General features: G+C 36.2%; 1 protein-coding gene across 4 annotated transcripts in view; it reads left to right on the top strand.

The window, feature by feature from the left end:
- Positions 1–22,854, top strand: part of UEVLD (UEV and lactate/malate dehyrogenase domains) — an 87,281-nt gene that overhangs the window by 13,318 nt on the left and 51,109 nt on the right. For all 4 annotated transcript variants that reach the window (XR_008912788.1, XM_007497003.3, XM_007497002.3 and 1 more), the window contains exons 3-6: positions 5,071–5,136; positions 12,331–12,494; positions 14,079–14,214; positions 14,604–14,710. Coding sequence is in view for 3 of the 4 variants with exons in the window: in XM_007497003.3 (XP_007497065.1) it covers positions 5,071–5,136; positions 12,331–12,494; positions 14,079–14,214; positions 14,604–14,710 (473 nt within the window). In the remaining variant the exon portion in view is untranslated. The remainder of the gene's footprint in view (positions 1–5,070; positions 5,137–12,330; positions 12,495–14,078; positions 14,215–14,603; positions 14,711–22,854) is intronic.

Genomic DNA, 22,854 nt, shown 5'->3' with positions numbered 1-22,854 from the left:
TGTCTTACTAACCTGTTGTCTCTCCAGCCTTCAGTTAGTCTCTCATTGCCATTTTAGTTTCATTTCCCTCTCTACCGTCTTGACCCTACAGTATGGTATTTCAGTTGTGTACTGTGCCATTTGCTTAGAATGTATGCACTCTATCCATATCTAGTCCATCTCCTCCTTTTGAAACGTTCAAGGCTCAGCTCAGGTGCCATTTGTTCCATGAAACCCCCACCAGATCCCCCTGAAAGTAATGTCTCCTACATTATATTCATTGAAACACTTTGACTAGATTCCTTTGTTTTGATTAGTCTTACTTTTCATCACTCATGTCTTATTTCCTTTTTGGATTATAAACTCCTGAAGGGCAGATAATGAAGATTTTTCTCCGTGTATCTCAGAATTTAGCATGTATAATTATTTGCACATATTAAGTATTTTATAAATGTTTGTTGATTTGAATTATTTAAATTTATCTGGATATAGCTTTGTTTGTGAAGATACCAAAAAGATAACTGATTCAGATTCCTGAATGAAGATGCTATCCGAAATATTGCATAGTTTTCAATTGCTTATACTTGTGTTTGTAACTCTGTACATGTGGCACTAATTAAAGTGTATTACCTTTGGATAGAACCCCTGGAGAAAGAGTTATTGTTTGTTCCTCATAAGAATTTCCTAGAATATGTCCTATGATCAGAATATTGTTTTATTGCCTCACTTCAACCTTAATTCATCTTCCCATAAAGATATTAGATTTAAAAAGATTAGCAATCATGCTCCATATTTTAATTTCTGTTTTCATACAACTGTAATAATAATAATATACTGCCATCCTGTCAATTGTTCTGGCTCACAACTTAGTGTTGTCCTCAGCTTCTTGAATTCTAATTTTTAAAGACTGAATTTCTTCCCTGGCTTTTTGGTCAAACTTTTCCTTTTGGTATGTTTTTCTTTGTAGGTCATCTTTCACTTTCTTTGCCTCGTTTTTCATTCTGGTCAATTCTGGCTTTTATGACACTATTTTCTTGTTTTAGTTCATGTGTTTCTGTTTCTAGATGACCTATTTTGCTTTTTAAGTTCTTTTCCCAATTGTCTTCAGCCTCTTAATTGTTTTTTTAATTGTGCTTTGAGTTCTTCTAAAACCTGTGCCCAATTCACTGGAGTTCCTGAGTTTTTGCTTGATGTTCCTTGGTCCACCTCTGTTCCATTTGTTTTTTGTTCATTACCTGGACAGAAGCTGTTGATTGTAATTTATTTTTTCTTTTTCTGTTTACTCATATTGTTTCCTTCTTTCCTCTCCATCATTGGCTATAATCTTGCTCCTTTGTTTATTTGCTGTATTTGTGGGTTTGGGCTATTCTGGCCTGAAGGGGCTTCTTCTTTTTTCTGCTAATTAACTAGATTAGGCTGATGGCATATTAATGAGCCCTGAGGTCAGATCTTCTCAAGGCTCCAGCAGAAGCTGAAGGTAGTTACCCTACTCCACCTCTCTATTCCTTTCTGCCAGCTTTGGGGGGGGGGGTCCAGAGCCCTGAGCTTACTGTGGTGGTACTGTGAAAGGGAATTCTTTATTTTCTTGTCTATCTTGAGTTAACAGTAACTTAAGTACTGAAGACCTGATTAACTCTCCTTTGTCTACTTTTAAATTGAATTAACAAAAAATTGACTGAGCTACTTAGTACTAGGTGAGAAGCTAGAAAGGTACTTAGAAAATTCACACCCTTAGTAGTGAATCTTTTTTATGAGAACTTAACCTTCAGAAGGTGAGAAGGTTGATCCCACAGACACTTCCCCCTGGGCAATGCTAGACAATTTGGAAATTGTGATCAGCCCCTGTGTGAAGAGGGGAGGAGACAAGAAGTCACCATAAAAGCAAGCCCTGAACTCCCTCAGGGCAGATTGTCTTTGGGAAGATAGCCTGAAGAGATTGTCTTCTGACTAGGGAGAGTCTTTGAGGGAGTTTTGCTGGAAACTTCAGCTTGGATCCTGGGCTTGGACCTCTGCTTCAATTTAGACTCTGACTCCTGAACTACTTTGTTGGATGAATGAAAGGCTGACTCATTTCCTAAGAGAATAGCTTCCATCTTGGAGGAGGATTTATGGTTACTCATCACCAGCCTTCCTGGTTGAGAGCTAATTAATCTCTGCCTGGATTAAGCAGACCCAGAGTAAATATCTAGGATGATAGGATAGATAACCTCTCTAACCTCTTCACATTTCTTTACTTTGTTTCTTCTCCATTTTGTAAATATTTGTAAATAAATTTTGGACCCGAGATAAAATAAATATTGGTGACCACATAATTTTGTAAAATTATTGTACAACTATTAAATTTAACCCTTACATTTCCAAGATACTTTGTCAAAGTTGCAGCCTTTGCCCTGGGATCCAAATCAGTCAGATTCTTAGAGTCTCAGTGCAGTTGGATTATACCTGGCTGAGCTGATCTGCAGAGCTGGATGTGCCCTGAGGCCAAAACATCCAGAGGCAAGTGTCCTCAACTTTTTACTCTTTCTCACCTCCATTTTTGTTGTCAGGTTGTTGTCAGGTTCCATCCATGCATTTAGGTGGCATAGTAAATAGAGTGGCAGCCCTGGAGTCAGATAAGCTGAGTTCAAATCCAGCCTTAGACACTTATTAGCCATGTGACCCCGGGCAAGCCACTTAACTTTGTTTCCCTCCGTTTTCTCATCTGTAAAATGAGCTGGAGAAGGAAATGCAAACCACTTTAACTATCTTTGTCAAGAAAATCCCAAAAGAGGTCACAAAGTGAGACATGACTAAATCGATAAAGTAACAACTATCTTATCTTTGTTGTTGTTGTTGAGTTGTTTTTCAATTTGCTTATACAATATTTCTTGAATATGTCCCTTCTCCTCATGACACTGCAAACACTACCAAGAAGATCCTCATCACCTTAAGCCTGGAGTACTACAGTAATCTTACTAGTAGGTCTAGCTGCCTTTAGTCTCTCCCTACTTAAGTCTGTTCTCCACTCAGCTGCAGTGACCTTCTGAAAGTATAGGTCTGACCATGTCAGCCAGCTTCATCTTACCACCAAGATCAAATATAAAATCTATTTGACTTTCAAGGCCTTTCTAACCTTGGCCCTTTCTACCTTATTATACTTTATTGGCCTTTTACTCTTTACTCCCCTCCTTATACTCTATGATCCACCTTACTATTCTTTCCACAAAGCACTCCCATTTCCCATCTCTAGACATTTTCATTGGCTGCCACCCATGCCTGTAATGTTCTACCTCCTGGCTTCACTGGCTTCCTTTAGCTGTCATCTGTAATCCAACCTTCTTTAAAGGGTCTTTACTGATCCCCTTCCATGTTGATGTCTTTCTTCTGAGATTACTTCTAATTTACCTTGCATATATCTTGTATGTACATACTTGTTTGCATGTTGTCTCCAGCATTAAAATGTGACCTCTTTGAGGATAAGAACTAGTTTTGTCTTTCTTTGTATCGTTAGCACGTGGCACAGGGTAAAACATTTAGCAGATGCTTAATAAATGCTTCTTGACTTGAATAATAATAGATCTTTTTTTTTTTTAAACCCTTACCTTCCATCTTAGAATCAATACTAGGTATTGGTTCTAAGGCAGAAGAGTGGTAAAGGCTGGGCAATGGGGGTTAAGTGACTTGCCCAGGGTCACACAGCTGGGAAGTATCTGAGGCTAGATTTGAACCCAAGACCTCCAGACTCTGAGCCTGCCTCTCAAGCCACTGAGCCACCCAGCTGCCCCAATAATAAATCTTAAAATTTCTTTGCCCTTATAGGACATTATCTTGTTTGGTTAAAATGTTTATTGCAAAATTTCTCACCTACCATTCACTTCTTAAAATGCTCTTTTTACCTCTGATATAACATTTATAAATAGCAGCAAATATTTTCATCCAGATATATACCTATCCATGTATTCAAGCTAAGCATTTTAATTTATGTTTAAACTGACATTGCTGCAGTATGTGTCATCTTAATTTCCTCTTTTCATTCTTTCCAGAGTTTAGCTTTCTCTAGTACTTCTCTGTCATCTCATACCAGTTATAAAGATTTCACTCCTAAGCAACCCCAACAGTTTATATAGGGTTACTGTATAAATTCCTGATCAGAATCAGATTCTTTTCATTGTTTAAATTATTGATAATGTCACTCACAAACATTTATAATTTTGCATTTGTGTTTGTCTTATTAGCTGATTTCTATAGCATCTCAGTGTATTATATAATATCTGCAAAGCTAAACAAGGGAGATATCATAATATTCCCATGTAAGAACATACTTTATACACATGAAAAAATTAGAATAGCTGTAAGAGAAGAATTCAGTGAATTCTATCATATCCTGCTTCTTAATAATTGATTTAAAGCTGAGCTAATTAGACCCTTGAAAAAGTCTTATTCTCTCTAGAGCAGAATTCATTAAAATGGGCCCCAAACTGACCCCAGGCAAATGGTTTAATTATTAAAATACCATAGTATTTCATTAAAGACAGTTTCATGATAAGAACTCTGAGAGAATTGTTATAAGAAGGCTTTAATGTGTATTGACCATAAGTGAAAGACAAATATGTGAACCAGGAAAAACCAGTAGCCTAAAATTTCAACCCTTTGAAAAAGCAAAAAAGAAATGTTACTATAGAATAGAGGACCATTTTGAAAGACTTAATCACTTATTGTTAGCATCATCAGTTTAAATAATCTGTGACTGTCAGGTGTTTGCCACCCAACTGTGTTGTGAATTATTTGTTTATGTTATGAGACTTTTGGAGAGACAAGAAGCCTGAAAGTACTGACATTTGGCAATAGCATTAAGATGAATGCCTGTGATAATGTGAACCTATTGTAATTGTCCCTCTGCAGTGTGCTAAAACTTGGCTCACAGTGGAGGATTGTCACACATTTGACCAATTTGCCATCTGCAATTATTTGGACAATTCTGGTTTAGTTGAATTATATCCACTAGTTCCTTTGTCTATATGTTTATTGATTCCCAAGTCCCTAGTCTTCAGGTAATTGGTACTTATTTTATTGTGAATTTTCTGCTTTTTAATTTCTTGTTTTCTTTTTTAGTATTCAAAGACAGTTCTCAGAAAGATCTTCTGAATTTTACTGGCACTATTCCTGTGAACTATCAGGGTAAGAGTGACAGCCAAAAAAAGGAATGTTTGTCAAGTATCCAAGTATTTATATTATCATACTAACTTACATAGGTAGGTATAGTACTTTAAGCTTTACAAAGCACTTTCAATTCTATTATTTCATTTTAGTCTCCTAGCAGCCCTGTTAAGTAGTCAGATGAAGAAATTTAGGCTCACAGAGATATGATTTACTCCTCAAGGTAAGTAGTGGAGTTGGGATTCAAACTCAAGTCTTCTCTTGGTCTAGAAAAGATACTATAAGATCTAAATATAAACTATTTAGTTCTCCTCCTTTGTTCTGTATAGTAAGTGAGGATGTTCTGAGACAAAACAGCCCTATCATTGCAGTAAAGTCAGCTTCTTTGCGCTGGTGCCAATATTAAATTACATACACTTTCAAGATATTATTGAAACCATAGAAATTTGATTGTGTTTATGTGTCTGAGGTCTCAGAGGAACCCAAAAGAATTTGAGTGAGCCTGGACTTTACCCACCTGAGGCTTATTTTCTCTTGTTTTACAGCAGAAATCCTTACTTCTTTTTACTTAGGTGCTACTCACTCTCCTGAACATGTGAGAGATCCTTTCCCCTCTCTCACCTTTTGTGAATAGGTTGGAAGGTGTGTGTTAAGAAAGATGGTCAGCAAGAGCTTAACATTATTACTGACTATGATGATTTCATAGAGATATAGTGTCCAAGTCAGTTCTTAACTTCAATAGTCTGTGAAGTTTTGGGGTTTTTCCCCTTACATTTTGAGTTCCAAGTTGTCTCCTTCCCTTCTTCCCAACTCCACATTGGAGAAGGCCAATATTTAATACTGATACATACATAGGGAACAATACAGTACATATTAGCAGCTAGGTGAACAGGGTATAGAGTACCCTGGGCCTCGAGTCAGGAAGACTGTAGTTCAAATCTGATTTCAAATACCAGCTGTGTGACCCTGGGCAGATCACTTAACTCTATTTGCCTTACTTTCCTCAACTGTAAAATGAGCTAGAGAAGGAAATGGCAAACCACTCCAGTTATCTGCCAAGAAAATCTCCAATGGGGTCATGAAAAGTCTGGCATGACTGAAAAGCCTGAACAACAATAATACATACTTCCATATATCCATACTTTCTCTGTAGGTGGATAGCATTTTCCTTCCTAAGTCCTTTGTAGTCATATTACTCAGAATGGCTTAGTTGTCACAGTTACTCTTTAAACAGTATTGCTATTACCGTATACAACATTCTCTTGATTCTACTCATTTCATTCTGAATTATCTCATGGAATTTTTTGTGTTTTGTTTTTTTTTTCTAAAATCATCCTGTTCTTTTCTTATAACAGTAGTATTCTATCACAATCATATATATACTACAACTTATTCAACCATTTTCCAATTAATGGACTTCACCTCAATTTCTATTTTGAATAGAATTGAATATATTAGAACATACAGGTTCTTTTCCTTTTTCCTTTATCACTTTGGGAAACAGACTTAATAGTGATATAGGTGGGTCAAATAGTATACACAGTTTTTATCACTCTTTGGGCATAACTCCAGCTTACTTTTCCTTTCCCAACTTGGGGAACACTATTGAATATTTATTGTGGTTTTTATAGATTGATTAAACTCTGAGAAGACCAAAGAAAAACCTGGTCTTTGGTTTGGACTCTGAGTCTATTAAGACTCAGAGTCCTAACTTGATTCTTGTTGAGACTCAACCAACTGGCCTTTGCTATTTTATAATTTGAAGGTGAAGTTAAGAATTATAAGGATAATAGTGGTAGTTTTTATTTAGATAGTATAAATTTGGGTTAGTCAGATCAGGGAAGAGTAGTGTAGCCTGTGAAACACAGGAGAAGTGGTTCCTTCCGGAACCACTGTGTGACCCTGAACAAATCACTCGAGTCTGTTTGCCTAGCCCTTGCCCTCCTGAAGTCCTAGAGTTGTACTAAGAAAGAAAATAAGGGTTTTTTTTGTTTTTTTAAAGCAAAACAAAACATAACTCTGAGAAGGATTACATAGGCTTCACTATACTGCCAAAGGGTTGTGTGACACAAAATAGGTCTAAATAATCATCTCTTTAATATGAATTAATCTGGTTAACTTTCTTTTCTGACACCCAGTTGACATCAATAGCAGTAAATAAATAAGAGATTTTATGGAATAGAGAGAAGGGAGGAAAGACCTTAGCAAAGCATTTTGGAAAACCAATAGACAATGTGAGATTGCTAGGTAGAAACTAGAGGGCTATTTGCTCCTTATTTCAGCCAAGACTGGCCTTATAGATAGTCAGAGGCCAAGTCATCTACATGGTAAGACTTGATGAATCCTGAGAAAAATAATTCCTTCCTTCAAGTGGTATAGTCCCATCAGAAAGTAAGATTCTTGGGCATTAGGTGTGCTCAGTGCTGCCACTAAATGCTAGGAGTGCCTAGACAACCTCACTTACATCATGAAAGAGACTCATCTGCTGGGAAGCTGAAGTAGGAAAGAGAGCCAATAGCCTTTACAGCCAGATTAAATAGAAATTCTTGATCTCTCCCAGGTGGAAATCTCAGTGAGATTAGAGGGCATTCTGGGAGCTAGCAGAAACTCCTGGGGTTTGGAGTCCAGAGTTCAAGTCTCCATTTTTACACATTCAGAGGAACAGCAGTATTCTTTCCAAAGACTAGCCTAGCTAATGGCAGACAGACTCCTCACTAGATGGTGATCCATTAGGGAATGAATTCTTTAGCTGTGGAAATGGATAAAAAATATAATACAAAATGACTCTCAGTCTTGGGTGGTCTCTATTTACTTCTGTAGTGACAGTGATGGAATTGTAGAAAAAAAGTTGATAGAGGATCTAGAAACTAGTTTTCTTTTTTTTTAAAGACCTAAGAAGCTCTTAATATATGCAAAACACAATAATACAAATAATACAACAATACAAAATACAATAAACATTGGGAATACAAATTAAAAAACTAGGCAAAAAAAAATCTTGTCTTCTAAGATCTCACATTTTAGTAAAGAGAGACACCAGATAAGAATGGTTATTTTGCCTTGGGAAGTTATAGAATAGGCCAATAGAATCATAGGGAAGCAGATTGATTCACTATTCCAGGAACAAGAACAAAGTTCACTTGATTATATTTCTAGAACATTATGGAAATGTAAATAGATGGAGAAGGACAGGTGCAGTGGAAGGCAAGAAGACATGTCCTTCTTATGGGAAGATGATAGTGGTGAAGAACGAAGCATAGATGGTGATGGCCTATCCTGGCAATGTGGGCCCCAAGACAACCCAGAGTTTCAGGGAGTGGTCTCTGTTCAGGAGGATATAGATTTTGGGGTCATGGTAAGATGACTAACTCCCAGTAGATGCCAAAAATAAATATCTTGATGGTCAGTGAGATGATGAATGGGCAGAAGATTCAAGAGAACCTTATTAAATCATTTTTATGTCTCTTGTAAAACATAGCATAATGCCTTGTACAGAATAGGCATTTTATTTTATTTTTTGTTATTTTTCAAAAATTTGTTTAATTAATTTGGAATATTTTTCCATGGTTACATGATTCATATTCTTTCCGTCCCTTCCTCCCTCCAACCTCCCAGAGCCAACGAGCAATTAGAAATTAGTTTTCTGACTTGCCAGCTCTGGGCTTCTTATCAGGGTCTAAACGCTAAAATGAAAGAAGTTTGGGCCAGGCAGGAGGTTTGGCACAGCTCTGATTTATTATATCTTAGAGTCACATATTTATAGAGAGATTCTTGCTGAATCATTATATCCATACATCATTTTATACATCATATTGGTAGATATATTGGTAGACTTTATTTTATCCCATTAATAAATTTGCACATAAGTTTTCCAAGGTTACTTGATTCATGTTGTCTCCCTTCCCTTCCCCTTCCCCCTCCCCCAAAGTTAACAAGCAATTCCACTAGGTTATACATGTGTTATCACTCAAAACCGGTTTCCATTATTATTCATTTTTAATAAGAGTAATCTTATAAAACCAAAACCCAAGTCATATACTCAAATAAACAATAAACAAGTGATAAATCATAAGAGGAACTCTCATTCTAATGAGGGGATGCAATGTGCACATAGAAAATTAAATGCAAATATATATACAATAATTTCTAGGGCAGAGGTCTAATATGAAGGAAAGGTTGATAATAATAGAATAAGGGGTTGAAGGATGGGTAGAGTAGATTAAGGATATAGGGAGTATACAGCCAGCTGGCATATTTGGATATGAACGAATAAGGAGAAGTGGTTTGGAAATTATGTGCCTAAACATCCTGGCACTAAATTCCTGGGATTCTGAATGGAGCCATAGATAACAGATTTTTACAGCCTTAACAATAGTGGTAATATTAATTGGATTATAATTTCTCAAACAAGAAGTGGAAAATTGGAAAGTGGGTTAAAGGGGGGAGAGAGGCTATGGTTTTGAGACCATAGTCATACGTGCTGTTCAGGGTAAAGGTTGATGGGAAGGATGAGGCATGTTGAAGCTACCCACCTTTTTTTTTTTTTAATTTTATTTAAATAATTTAGAATATTTTTCCATGGTTACAAGATTCATGTTCTTTCCCTGCCCTCCCCCACCTCCCCTTCCGTAGCCAATGCACAATTCCTCTGGGTTTTACATGTATCATTGATCAAGACCTCTTTCTATATTATTAATATTTGCACTAGGGTGATTGTTTGGAGTCTACATCCCCAATCATATCCCCATCAAACCATGTGATCAAGCAATTGTTTTTCTTTTGTGTTTCTACTCCCATAGTTCTTCCTCTGGATGTGGATAGTGTTCTTTCTCAGAAGTCCCTCAGAATTGTCCTTGATCATTGCATTGTTGCTAGTAGAGAAGTCTATTACATTCGATTGTACTACAGTGTATCTGTCTTTGTGTACAATGTTCTCCTGGTTCTGCTCCTCTCGCTCTGCATCACTTCCTGGAGGTTGTTCCAGTCTCCATGGAACTCCTCCACTTTATTATTCCTTTTAGCACAATAGTATTCCATCACCATCATATACCACAATTTGTTCAGCCATTCCCCAATTGAAGGGCATCCCCTCATTTTCCAATTTTTTGCCACCACAAAGAGCACAGCTATGAATATTTTGGTACAAGTCTTTTTCCTTATGATCTCTTTAGGATACAAACCCAGCAGTGCTATGGCTAAATCAAAGGCTACCCACCTTCTAATTCTTACTCTGAATGACTCTAGGGCTCTCTCTAGTGGGAGTTGATCATCTCCCCTGTGCAGGGAAGGAGCAGGCCAGGAGGGTCTTTGTTCCTGCACTAATGACTAGTATATGGAAGAAGAATGGTAGACAGACCTGGATAGTCAAAAGGGAGAGTTGGTGGAACATTTGATGAGAGGTTAAAGGTGATCTAGTTCAACCTCTCTCATTTTACCTGATGAAATTGAGTCCCAGACAGATTGAGGTACTTGCTTAAAGTTATACATATGGTAAGATATGGTACATATGGCCAGGATTTGAATCCTACTCTTCTTGATTTCAAGTTCTTTGTGCCTTCCATTGTACCACACTGCCTTTCCATGGGAGAATGGGTGGATAGACCTGAAGGAAAATTCTACTTGGGAGAGAGGATTTAGCTTTTGTCTCATCCTGTTATAAGTAATAAAGGATGGGGTGTTTATTTATATGAGAGAGGTGATGCTAACAGCATTTCAAGCCAAATTTCTAAAATATCTGCAGGTTATAGGACAAAATTTCCAAGAATCTGTTTGAGGACCATAAGGAGGGGGCATAGTGAGGATAATAAATACTGATAAACAGTGCTTGGCAAAACATTTTTCATACATTGCTCTCTTTTAAGCCTTATGGCAACCCTGTGAAGTAGGTCTTATAGGATGACTGGTGAAGGCACCCCCATGATCAGCCACAGCCATGCTGATTAATCTTTGATATACAATATATCCTTGATTATCTTTAACATAGTCTGGTTCAAATAGAAGTTTGATCCACAAGGTTTTAGGATTGTCATTTCTGAGTTTCCTATATATATTTTAATACTGAGTCTGTTTCCTAGTTTATTAGCATGTGTGGATAGCTCTTTGGTTCAATAATTGAATTATTCTTGTCCAAAAGAGCCATCTATGAGATCTGTTGATTAATAGTTTAATCTAGCTACATAATTTTATGTATACATATATAAGTGTACATATACATTTATTGATATTAGCTCACATTTATATATCACCTACTACGGACCAGGAACTGTGCTAAATACCTTACAAATATTATCTCATTTGACCCACCTTCACAATAACCCTGTGAGGTAGGTACTGTTATAATCCCTTTTTAACAAATGAGGAAATGGAAGCAAATCATGATGAAGTGAGTTACCCAGAGTTGCATAGCCAGTAAGTGTCTGAGGCCAGATTTGTACTCAGGTCTTCTTGACTCCAGAACCAGTGCGTTATCATATATAAATATATATTTTATAAATATCTAGATGAAAGGAAAAAGAGAAAACAGTTCTAAGAGCCCAGGGGTTGAATTAATGGATTCCTTTGTATTAGATATATTTTTATAGTCAATATTGGAATGAAGAGGGGTATAGTGATAGAGGATGAGAGGTTTACTCTTATAAAAGTCCCTCAAAGGAAAATGAACTGCAGGTGAGAATATAACTGAGTAGGAATGGGAAGATCCTGGACTGAGTTAGGTACCTGGAATCTAGTTCTCTATTGGAGTTACTTGCTGTGACCTTGGGTAAGTCACTTAATTTCACTTGATTTCACTGCCCTCATTTACAATAAGGGATTTAGATCAATTTTTTTAGAAACTTGTCTGTAATTTTTAAATGAAAGTAAATTATAAATTCAATTTTCTATATCTAGTATGACCATTCCTAAAAAGTAAATTCTACTTTACACATGTGGAATAATCTTACCCACGTATTTTGCCTTTGAAATCTCTTCAAGTCCAGCTCAAGTGCCACCTTCTCCATTAGACCTTCACCAACCCTTTCCTCAAAAATGCCTGTAAGTGATATCCCTTATCTCAGACCCCTCCATCTGAATTTGTAGAAATCTACTTTGTAGCTTTTACTTGATGAGAATGAATCCATTTTACAAAACTAGGCCTACCTGTAGTACATCTACTAATTTGTATTTTGTTATCTTTTAAAGATAAATTTGTGATAGATTTCATTTTGTCTTAAATAGGTAATACATATAATATACCAATTCGTTTTTGGATTTTGGATTCTCACCCATTTGCACCCCCCATCTGCTTCTTGAAGCCAACTGCAAACATGGGAATTTCAGTGGGAAAACATGTGGATGCTCAGGGTAGAATATATCTGCCCTATCTGCAAAACTGGAGTCATGTAAGAGTCATTTGGTTTTTGTTTTTCAATTTTTTCAATTTTCTTAATATTTCTCTTCCATGCTGATGATGCAGATAATAAAAGGACTACATTTCCCTCCAACTATAACTTACCTGATGCCTTCTTACAAAAAAGTTTTGAAATTGAAAGGGAATGGGTGAGGGAGGAGGTACTATAGCACTTTATAGAAAGATAAATTAATATTAAACTCAGTATAGATTGTGCTGACAAAAAAATGATCAAAATCAGCAAAGATAATTAGGTTAGATTTTTGTGATGTGCTTTTGCAAGATGGAGGTTTTTAAAAAAATTCCTTGATTTATTTCTTAATATGTTGTGCTTCAGCTAACTGAAATATGAGAGTAAATATTTGGGCAAAGTTTCAGAGTTTTTTTATAGTGGAGTGCTAATTTTAAGTATGAAAGATCCCTATATTGTCATATATAATACATTGATGTATTAAAGTTTAAAAAAATTTTCTCCTTGGCATTGGATTACAGAGCAGTTTCACAAGTTCCTAGGCCTTTCCCAACATCACTTTAAGTATCTGATGATCCAAGAACTTATTTGAGCTCAGTAGTTAGAGGAGTAGAATTTTAAAATTTATACTTTTATACAGAAAAAAAATCCAGTTTATTATAGACTTCAGGTTATACTGTTGTTAATAAGAACAAAATACAAGTTCTGAAATGGTTTTAGACAGAAATTTATTAAGTCATTTGGTATGGGAGAGAAAGTTGGAAAGAAAGTGTGTGGCTCCTTCCCTTCCTGGCTCTAGAAGACTTATATAGGATTTACGTTAGAGCACCACATAATACATAGTTAAGCAGTTTTTCTAGAGGGCAATTTGAAAGCAAAGTAGGTTGATAAGATTATAAGTAAATATAAGCATTCTATAAAATTTGGATGTAGCCAAAGCATAAGCTTGGCAAGACCCAAAACAAGTACTGTGTTATTTTGAGTGGATCTAAGACCCAGGGAACCCAAAATTCCTTGTAGCTATCTCTGGTATTTCTGAAGAATTACTGAAGTCAGGGCAATATTCTAGGTTCAAACAATATCTAGTCACATGAAGTTAGATTGGAACAATAAAATTATATGTCTTCCAAACAATTTAACAAAGCATTTTTCACAATATCCGTAACAGTCAATTTTATCTGACTTAAAGCCCAAACTTTTGTACTTGACTTTTATATTTGTCAAATAACATTTATTAATGGTAGGAGAAAGAAAATGTTAATCCCCCAACTCGTGTTTATATTAATAGTCATCTATACTTAGAACTTCATTTATTGTTTTAAGTGTGTGACTCTAATTTAACTTGCTTTCTGTGATAGGAATGCTAGAGGGCTAATCAGTTTCTTTTAAAAAAATTCTTGTCACAACTGTTAACATAATATTTCTTGGTTCTCTAAATTGGTTGAGGCTTTGCTCATTTGAGTTCAAATTCATGTTGATTTTAGATTGCTGTTCTGGGCTTCCCTGTGATAGGTTATTACTGACCTTGATGATACATTTTTTTAATCATAATTAGGAAACTGCTGTGTCTTAGAGATAATAATTCTCTTTTTGTTTATTTTCTAGCCTAAATCAATCATCACTGGGTTAATCAGTGAAATGATTATCAAGTTTCAGGAGGAACTTCCTCTGTACTCCTTATCTTCTGCTGCTGAGACTCAGCAGGTAGAATTGCTAGCCTATATTTCAAAGATCACTCAAGGTTTGTATTCTTATAAGATATAGGAATGTTTCTGGAACTTTGAAACCCTTACTGCCATTTTCTTTCTTCCCTCCATATTTTTAGTCAAAAGTCTCTGTGTGTTATATCTATGTAAGTAATATCAGATGCTGAGTGAAGTAAGTAGAACCAGGAGAATGTTGTACACAGTAATAGCAATATTGTACAATGATCAACTGTGAAAAACTTAGCTATTCTCAGCAATACTGTGATCCAAGAGAATTTTGAAGGACTTGTGAAATTTAAGTGCAGATTGAAGCATACTATTTTTCACCTTATTTTATTTGAGTGTGTTAAAAAGAAAAAGAAAAAATGTCAAAGATTTCTGTATCATTTTAGAATTTTGCTCACAAATTAATCTCTTTTTCTAGGTATCTCAGACATGAATTCAAAAAATCAAGAAAAAAGTGTCAACAAAATTACTGTGGTTGGAAGTGGAGAGCTGGGGATTGCTTGTGTATTAGCAATTTTAGCAAAGGTATAAGATTTTTATCATGTTTGTTGATGAACATGTTAACAGTTTCTAGTATACTTTTATTTCTATTTAGATTTTTGACATGCAAAAAAAGTTTCAATTTGTCTTATAAATTTACCTCATTTTCCCTTAAAGTATACTTAGTATCTTGATTAAAAACAGCTGAAGGCTCTGTGATATTGTTGCACAGTTAGCAGTTAATCATGCAATATGTTTTGAAATAGTCATTTAAACAATATCCTCATTATAATCAACAGAAAAACTGTGGCTTTTATTGAGCTTGATGATTCAATATTCTCCTTCCTTAGTTTTCATTTATTTTCAAGAAAATTGTGAATCTGTTTTTGGCTTTGGCTAGTTTTTCCTTCCCCCCCCCCTCAATTATACATAGTCCAGCCCCTATATGATTTCTCTGCTATTGCCTTGGCAACATAGCCCTGACTTGATAGTTTATGATTTATTTAGTTGTATTTTGTGAATGAAGTACAGCATGCAAAGAAGTTGTATTTCTTGTAGTGTTTGTATTCCTTTTACTGTTTCTTCAGTTTGTACATTGTGTTCAGATGAGCCTCCATGTGCCTTCTTTATCATGATGCTTCTTTATAATTAATTTGGCAAAAAAATACATGCATACATATATTTATACATATATATGGAGAGAGAGAGAGAGAGAGAGAGAGAGAGAGAGAGAGAGAGAGAGAGAGAGAGAGAGAGAGTGTGAGAGTGAGAGTGTGAAAGAGTGAGAGTGTCTGTACTGTTTTCTGGTTATATCTGTCATATCCCCTAATCTTGTGCAAATTCTTCCAAGGTGAAAATAACTTAAGTTGATTACTTCAGAGATGTCTATCAGTCAACCAGTCAATAAATATTAAGCACCTACTATGTGTCTGGCATTGTGCTAAGTACTGGGGATACAAAAAAAGACAAAAAACAGGCAGCTTAGGTTGCTCAGTGGATAGAGAGCCAGATCTGGAGTCAGGAGGATATAGGTTCAAATCTGGCCCAAGACACTTCCTAGCTGTGTGACCATGGGCAAGTCACTTAACCCCACTTGCTTAGCCCTTGTGGCTCTTCTGACTTGGAATTGATTCCAAAACAAAAGGTAAGAGTTAAAATAATATTTAAAAAAGTCCCTGCCATCAATGAGCTTATAATCTAACTCCTCATCTTCCCCTCACCACCACCCCCCTTTATTTTCTGAACCAACAATTTCTGTTGAATTCATCAAGTGGGTTTTTTTAAAGAGCATAAGTCTATTTTTCATTTTCATGATTTTTGTTATTTTTATGATACTGTTCTTGATAGATGAGTATTCACTGAAAATAAAGAATGCAACTTACTGAATTGCATGTTTATGTTTTAAGTATCAATTCTCTCTACAACTTGTCTCTACAACTGATATGGTCACAAATTAAACTGAAGGAAAATATTTTGAGTCAAAGGTGGTGCCAGTTGTTAGGTCTCTAAGGACCTAGTTAGACAGGTAGGTGGCTAACCTAGATTCAGATTTCATCCCCAAACTTTCTTGGCTATAAGACCCTAGACAAGTAACTTAATATCTTTGTGTGTCTGTTTCCTCATTTGTAAAATATGAGGTTTGGATTTATTGGCCTTGGAACTTTTTTCCTGTCTCTAAATCTATTATCCTCAGTCCTAGAATCATTCTTTGTTAAAGAAATTTAAGGCTTAAGGTTGTTTCTGTGTTAAAATATAAAATCTATTTAACTATTAACTTGTTGATGTTTAGCTATAGGACTTTAACAAAACTATTAACAAAAACTATGTACGAGAGTCCGATTTGGGGTTGTATTGATATAATATTGATTCTTAGATGTTTCTACAGTAATCCATTAGTATATTGACTATGAGCATTTTTGCTTCCATTAATTGACTGTTAGGAGGTTGATAAATATCATAATCCATCCCAACCTCATCCAGACTCTAATTTTTATCCTTGTCTTCCCATAAATCTTCCACCAAGAGTTTCCTTAGTGTGCTGGGGGTCCTCCTCTAGACCACCTTGACATTATTCTTCACTGTGACTGATCCACTTCATACATGTCTTTAATGCCCTTTCTACTTTTACACAGTTCTTTATTGCTATCATACTGTAGTTGGCTTCCTCCTACTATGCATTTCTCCATTGTCTTGTGTAAGACCTACATTAATTCTGTTCCTACAATTGCAACATTGATGATATCTCAAGTCCTTATAGAATTAGATTTTGGTTCCCAGTTACTAAGGAAGCCAAATTTATAAGAATGCAAGTCATTCCCCAATTGACAGATGGTCAAAATATATGAATAAGCAGTTTTCAGATGAAGAAATCAAAGCTATCAATAATCACATGGAAAAATGTTCTAAATCTCTCTTTATTAGAGAAATGCAAATCAAATAACTCTGAGATACCACCTCAAACCTGTCAGATTAGCCAGCATGACAAAAGGAAAATGATAAATGTTGGAGGGGATATGGCAAAATTGGGACACTAATGCATTGCTGGTGGAGTTGTAAACTGATCCAACCATTCTGGAGGGTAATTTGGGATTATGTCCAAAGGGCTATAAAACAGTGCATACCCTTTGATCCGGTAATGCCACTACTATGTTTGTATCCCCCCAAAAATTTTTTTAATGGAAAAGGATCTAGTTATACAAAAATATTTATAGCTGCTCTTTTTGAGATGTCAAAGAATTAGAAACTAAAGGGATGTCCATATGGCAACTGAGTAATGACTGAATAAATTGTGGTATATGATAGTGATAGGATACTATTGTGCTGTAAAGAATGATGAACAGGATGTTTTCAGAAAGAACTTGAAAACTTGAACTGATGCAGAGTAAAATGAGCAGAACCAGGAAAACATTGTATACACTAACAGCAATTACTGTGGAATGGTCAACTGTGATAGAATTAGGTAGTAGCAGCAATATAATAATCCAGGACAATTCTGAGAAATCTTTATCAAAAAATGCCATCCATCTCCAGAGAAAGATCTGTTGGAGTAGGAATGCAGATGAAAGCACATAATGTTTCACTTATTTATTTGGGTATATGTTTTTGGGGTTTAGTTTTATTAGATTATTCACTTGCAAAAATGAACAGTATGGAAATATGTTTTGTGTGATAATACATTTATAATCCATAATGAATTGTTTGCCAGCTCTGTGAGGGGGGGAGAAAAGGGAGGGAGGAGGCAATTTGGATTATATAGCTTTATATAAAACTTGAGTTGAGCCTTGAAGAAAACAAATAATTCTGTCTGCCCATCAATCCTTTGAGGTTAGTAGGAATTGTAAAGATAATTTTAGGGTTGTGATTATCTCGAGGTTTTTCTGCCATGGACACTAGTGTTTCACAGTTGTATAATGGTTCTCCTGAAGTTGGTAAATCTGGAAGCAAGGTGGCAGGGTTAAGGGTTGTACAATGTTTCAAGGTAATGTTTTCGCTATTTAACAAAGTTATTTCATACCTTGTAATTCTCTGATCCAAGAATGCCTGTGTTCTATGCCTTAGTAACAATGCTTCTACCTCATGTGGGCACATAATTGTTAATGGGCATCTCAATACTAGATCAACAGATTTTGTCACTAGTAAGGCTGTAGCAGCTACTCCTCTAAGACATGGTAGTGTTCCTGATGCTACTGGGTCCAGTTGGGCAGAATAATAAGCAATTGGGTGCTGAGAAGGCCCCAAAGTCTGAGTTAAAACACCTGAAGCTACCCTTCTTCACTCATGTACATACAAAGTAAATGGCTTGTTATAATCTGGGATGCCTAGAGTGGGGGCAGATAGGAAAGTCTGTTTTAGATCTGATAGAGCTGACAGGTGTTCTGGCTCTAATTTTAGGGGTTCAGGGACCGAATCCCTTGTTAGTGCTATAAGGGGTTTAGTAATTTGCCCATAGCAAGGAATCCATTGTCTACAAAACCGTGTTGCTCCTAAAATTGCCCTCAACTGTTTCTTAGTGGTGGGAGCGTTTAAATTTTGAATATTTTTGATTCATTTGGGAGAAATAGAGCGGGCACCCGCAGTCAGGATGAACCCCAAATATTCTACTTTAGGGAGACACCACTGAACTTTACCCTTCGAGATCTTATGTCCTCTTTTGTGCAATTCCAAGAGGTTGTGTTTACTATCTTCCTGACATACTTCTGCATCTGTTGATGCCAAGAGAAGATCATCTACATATTTGATTAATTTACTATTTTAAAGGTTATATTATCTGTGTCTTGGCTCAAAATTTGCGCAAATAAACTGGGGCTTTCCATGTAACCCTGGGGTAGATGACTCCATGTATATTGTGCGCCCTTCCAGCTGAAAACAAAGATATGCCTGGAGTTCTCATGAACAGGTATGGAAAAAAAGGCTGAGCACAAATCTACTACTATAAAGTATGTAGCTTTGCTAGGAATAGAAGAAATAATCATATGTATGTTGGAAAGTACAGAGTGTCTCTTTATAACGTGGTTGTTCACAGCCCTCAGATCCTGTATGAATCTATAGAGGTGCTTGCCATCTGGCCACCTTTTTGGATTTTCAATGGGCAGGATGGGCGTGTTGCATTCAGATTTACAAGGTATTATTATTCCCTGTGCAATTAATGAGTTAATTACTGGGATAATACCCTCAATTGCCTCTTTTGAGAGGGCATACTGAGGAATGGAAGGAGGTGGGCTAGATTTAGTTTTTATCTGCACAGGAACAGATGACTTAGGTAAGCCTACATCGAAAGAAGATATGGCCCAAAGAGACTCCAGCATATCTGCAGGTATTGCAAAGGTGGGATGCTCTTTCCCTTCCTGACTCTCTGAGAGAATTACAGGGAGTAAATTTAAAAATTCCTCAGGTATTTCCAATGATAAGGAACCATCTGGAGAGCAAGTTATTGTGGCTCTAAGTTTGAATAGAAAGTTCCTCCCCAGAAAATTTAAAGGGGAATCAGGCATCAAAAGGAAGGAGTGTTGTACCTTTAGGGGTCCTACAGACACTATCCTAGGGGAAAGTTTTTTAACTCTTTGGGGTATTCCTGACATTCCCATTACACTCTCTGAGCCAATGGAATAACAGTGTAAATCAGGTGTACTCTTTAATACAGACCTGGAAGCTCCAGTGTCTAAAAGACAATCGTAATAGGTGTTACCCACCTTTAAAGTAACATCGGGGCCATTAGTGTAGAGGGGGAAGTGGATAGGGACAACAGGTAGTAGGACATCAGGGTCTGGAAAATCAAAGGTTGTATCCTCTGATTCCTGTGCCCCATTCCCCTCCCCGACACCTTCATTGCATTTGGGAAGTTCCTTGGGCACTCCCCTGAAGGGCACCCCTCTGAGGGGCATTAGTACCTTGAGTATTTTTCAGATGAGCACCACTTGTTATATTGTTGTATAGTCATTTGGTTTGAGTTATCATTTTCCCAATATCTATTCCTATAGTTATCATTCCTAAAGTTGTGGTTTCCATTATCATTATTATACTTATTTCTATAATTATCACTTCTGTAGTTGTTATTAAACTGTTATTAACTCCTTCTGAGTGCTTTGAGTAAAGTTCTACATTCTACCATTCTGTGGCCCTTCTTCTCACAGAATTGGCAGGTAATAGATCGATAATTATATTCCTGGAGAGGGGCAAGTGCCATTGGTTGAGTATCATGCTCACTTTCCATTCTAGCCATCTTATCTTTTAAACATCTCAATTCTTTATTTTCTCCATGAGGTCATTATTTTCTTCCTTTTCTTTGTTTCCCTTTGAAACATATAGAGCTGTTTTCCACAACTCTTCAAGGTCCATCTGTGGCCATTTTGGGCAATGGGTTCTAAAATAATCTCTAATCACTTTGCAATAGTTATTGACAAAGTGCCTTCTAAACTTGTCTTATGCACTTTTCTTTAGATAGATCAAAATCCAGATATCTACCCCCAAACTCAATTATTCTGTCCATGATTCTGTAGGGTGTCTCTTCCTCATTTTGTTTAATTCCTTCAAATTCTGTCCACTTCTCTGTACTGTCTGCACACTCTCTCATTGCTGTTATGATGGCCTCTCTACAATGGTATAGTTGTAAAATATCCTCAGAGTTGTTATAGTCCCATTCGGGATCCTGAGATGGCCAGTGTGCTGCATTACACCCCCGGGTTTTGTTGACATGAGCAATTATTTTATTTTTCTCACATTCCGTTAAAAAAGCCTCTAGCAAGTTTTCAACGTCCGTGTAAGACGAATTACATTGAAAAAATATGTCTGTCATCTTTTTTGTTACTAGAAAGGGATCTTGTTCATATGTGAATATTTCATGTAAATTCATTTATTTCTTGGGGAGTAAATGGTGTATTGTGCCTTAAAGTCACCACATCCCCATTCTGTCCTATTTCAGGTACTTCTCTTATAGGAAACAGGCCTCTAATTGAATTTGATACCTGTGGGTCAGTTTGACTAAAACAAGTTTCTTTAGAAGGATGAGATTTCCTTGGGGCTGGAATTTTTTTTTGGGTAGGGGAAGGAACAGGAGAAATTGGGATTTCAAGAGAAGGGTCTTGGGGATTAAGTTCAGCCAAGATTTATAGACCATGAGAGAACAAGTCTGTTAACTGAGCTATAGGAAGGGTATTTTTCCATCTCCATTTTGGGGAAGGGAATTTCCTCATTTAGAGGTTCAGAAACATGTCTGTCAGGTTCAGACCTGTTTTTGGTGGGGTGGATATTTGCCAATTGATCCTGTAAGAAGCATTTAAAATTTTCCAATTGGGCTTGCACGTTCTCCTCTATTTTAGCCTCAATTTTTTCTGTGTTTTCCTGTGTTTTATCTTCAGGTTTTTTGCATAATTTCTTGTATTTTAGCTTCCAATAATTTTTTAATGTTATCATCTCTTAACACAGTACTGATGAGTACAAAAAGGACATTACCTAATAACATAAAAAATTGGAGGTATCCTGAATTCCTCAATGTCCCTAATTCTTCAATTCTTCAACTGCCATATAAATGTCGAGGAATGTAGTATTAATTTTTATATATAGTTTTGGTAATTATTTTCCTAGCTGACTTCACAAAACATGTGGGGAACAGAACAAGTCCAAAACTCTCTCCAGGTCTCCCTCACTCCTAATTAAGAGTAATCTAGGCAGTATTGTATCTAGGCAGTTGCTTGTTCCCTGAGGGAAAGCTAAACAGCTTCCCCAGTCCTGCCGCTTGTTGGTTTCAAAAAACAAAAATAAACAGCTGTGTTCAATTCAAATTAAGGAGAAATGAGAGAAATAAAAAATGTTTTATACTCACCTGCTCTTGCAGCTGTGTTTCAAACTGTTTAAAAGGCTGACTTTAATAAGTAATAAATAAAGAAAGAGATTTCACAGAAATATGAGGGTCCTGGTCACAACCTTCGTGGTTTAGCCAGACTGTAAAGATAATTTTGGGGTTGTGACTTAAATCTAGATTTAATTGGTTACCGGGGAAAATCCCAAATAAAATACCCAAGTCAGTCTGGAAATTTATGGTAATTTAATTAATATAATGGGAAGGAATTTAAGGAGAAGGAAGGAAGAGAATATAGGATTTCTCCTGCCTGGCCTGTGCCAAGGGGAGTTTTTAAATCCCCTCCTCTAGGTCTCTGAAGAAGATTAGAGGCTTTTAAGAGGATAAAGTTGGAAAGTAAAGGAGGAAAACTCAGCCAGAAACTCACCACTGAACTGGATAATAGCTTGTAGCCATGCTAAGATTCCAAAAGGCCCAACATGCTGCTTATCAGCCAGCTCTCTGCCACCAAAGGTGGCCAAGAGAGGAAGTGAGCCAAATATATAGACCTTTCACTCTTGTGTCTCTTCCTCTAAATTCCCATTCTTTTTAGTTCTCAACTTCTTTGATTAGATTATATCTTTATAATTACTTAGCACTTCTTTAAGTTTACCTTTTGTGAGTTAATTAACCTTTTTGTGATTAATTTAACCTTTATAGTTACTTAACACCATTTCGTATTAAGAGCTTAAAATAGACTTAACTAAGTTCTAGTTTCACTATAAGGTAAGAGTTAAATATCTTCATTGTTCAATCAGGAGATTACAACTTTATCTTCCCCTAAAGTACAGTCTAAGTAGGGTGGAGTAATTTAGAGTTCCCAAGACATTCCTGATTTTGTTAAACTAAGTATCTT

Source organism: Monodelphis domestica, chromosome 6 (genome assembly GCF_027887165.1).
Source record: "Monodelphis domestica isolate mMonDom1 chromosome 6, mMonDom1.pri, whole genome shotgun sequence".
Classification (NCBI taxonomy): Eukaryota; Metazoa; Chordata; class Mammalia; order Didelphimorphia; family Didelphidae; genus Monodelphis; species Monodelphis domestica.
The sequence above is the reverse complement of the archived record's forward strand: the minus strand, read 5'-3'. Positions and strand labels throughout refer to the sequence as shown.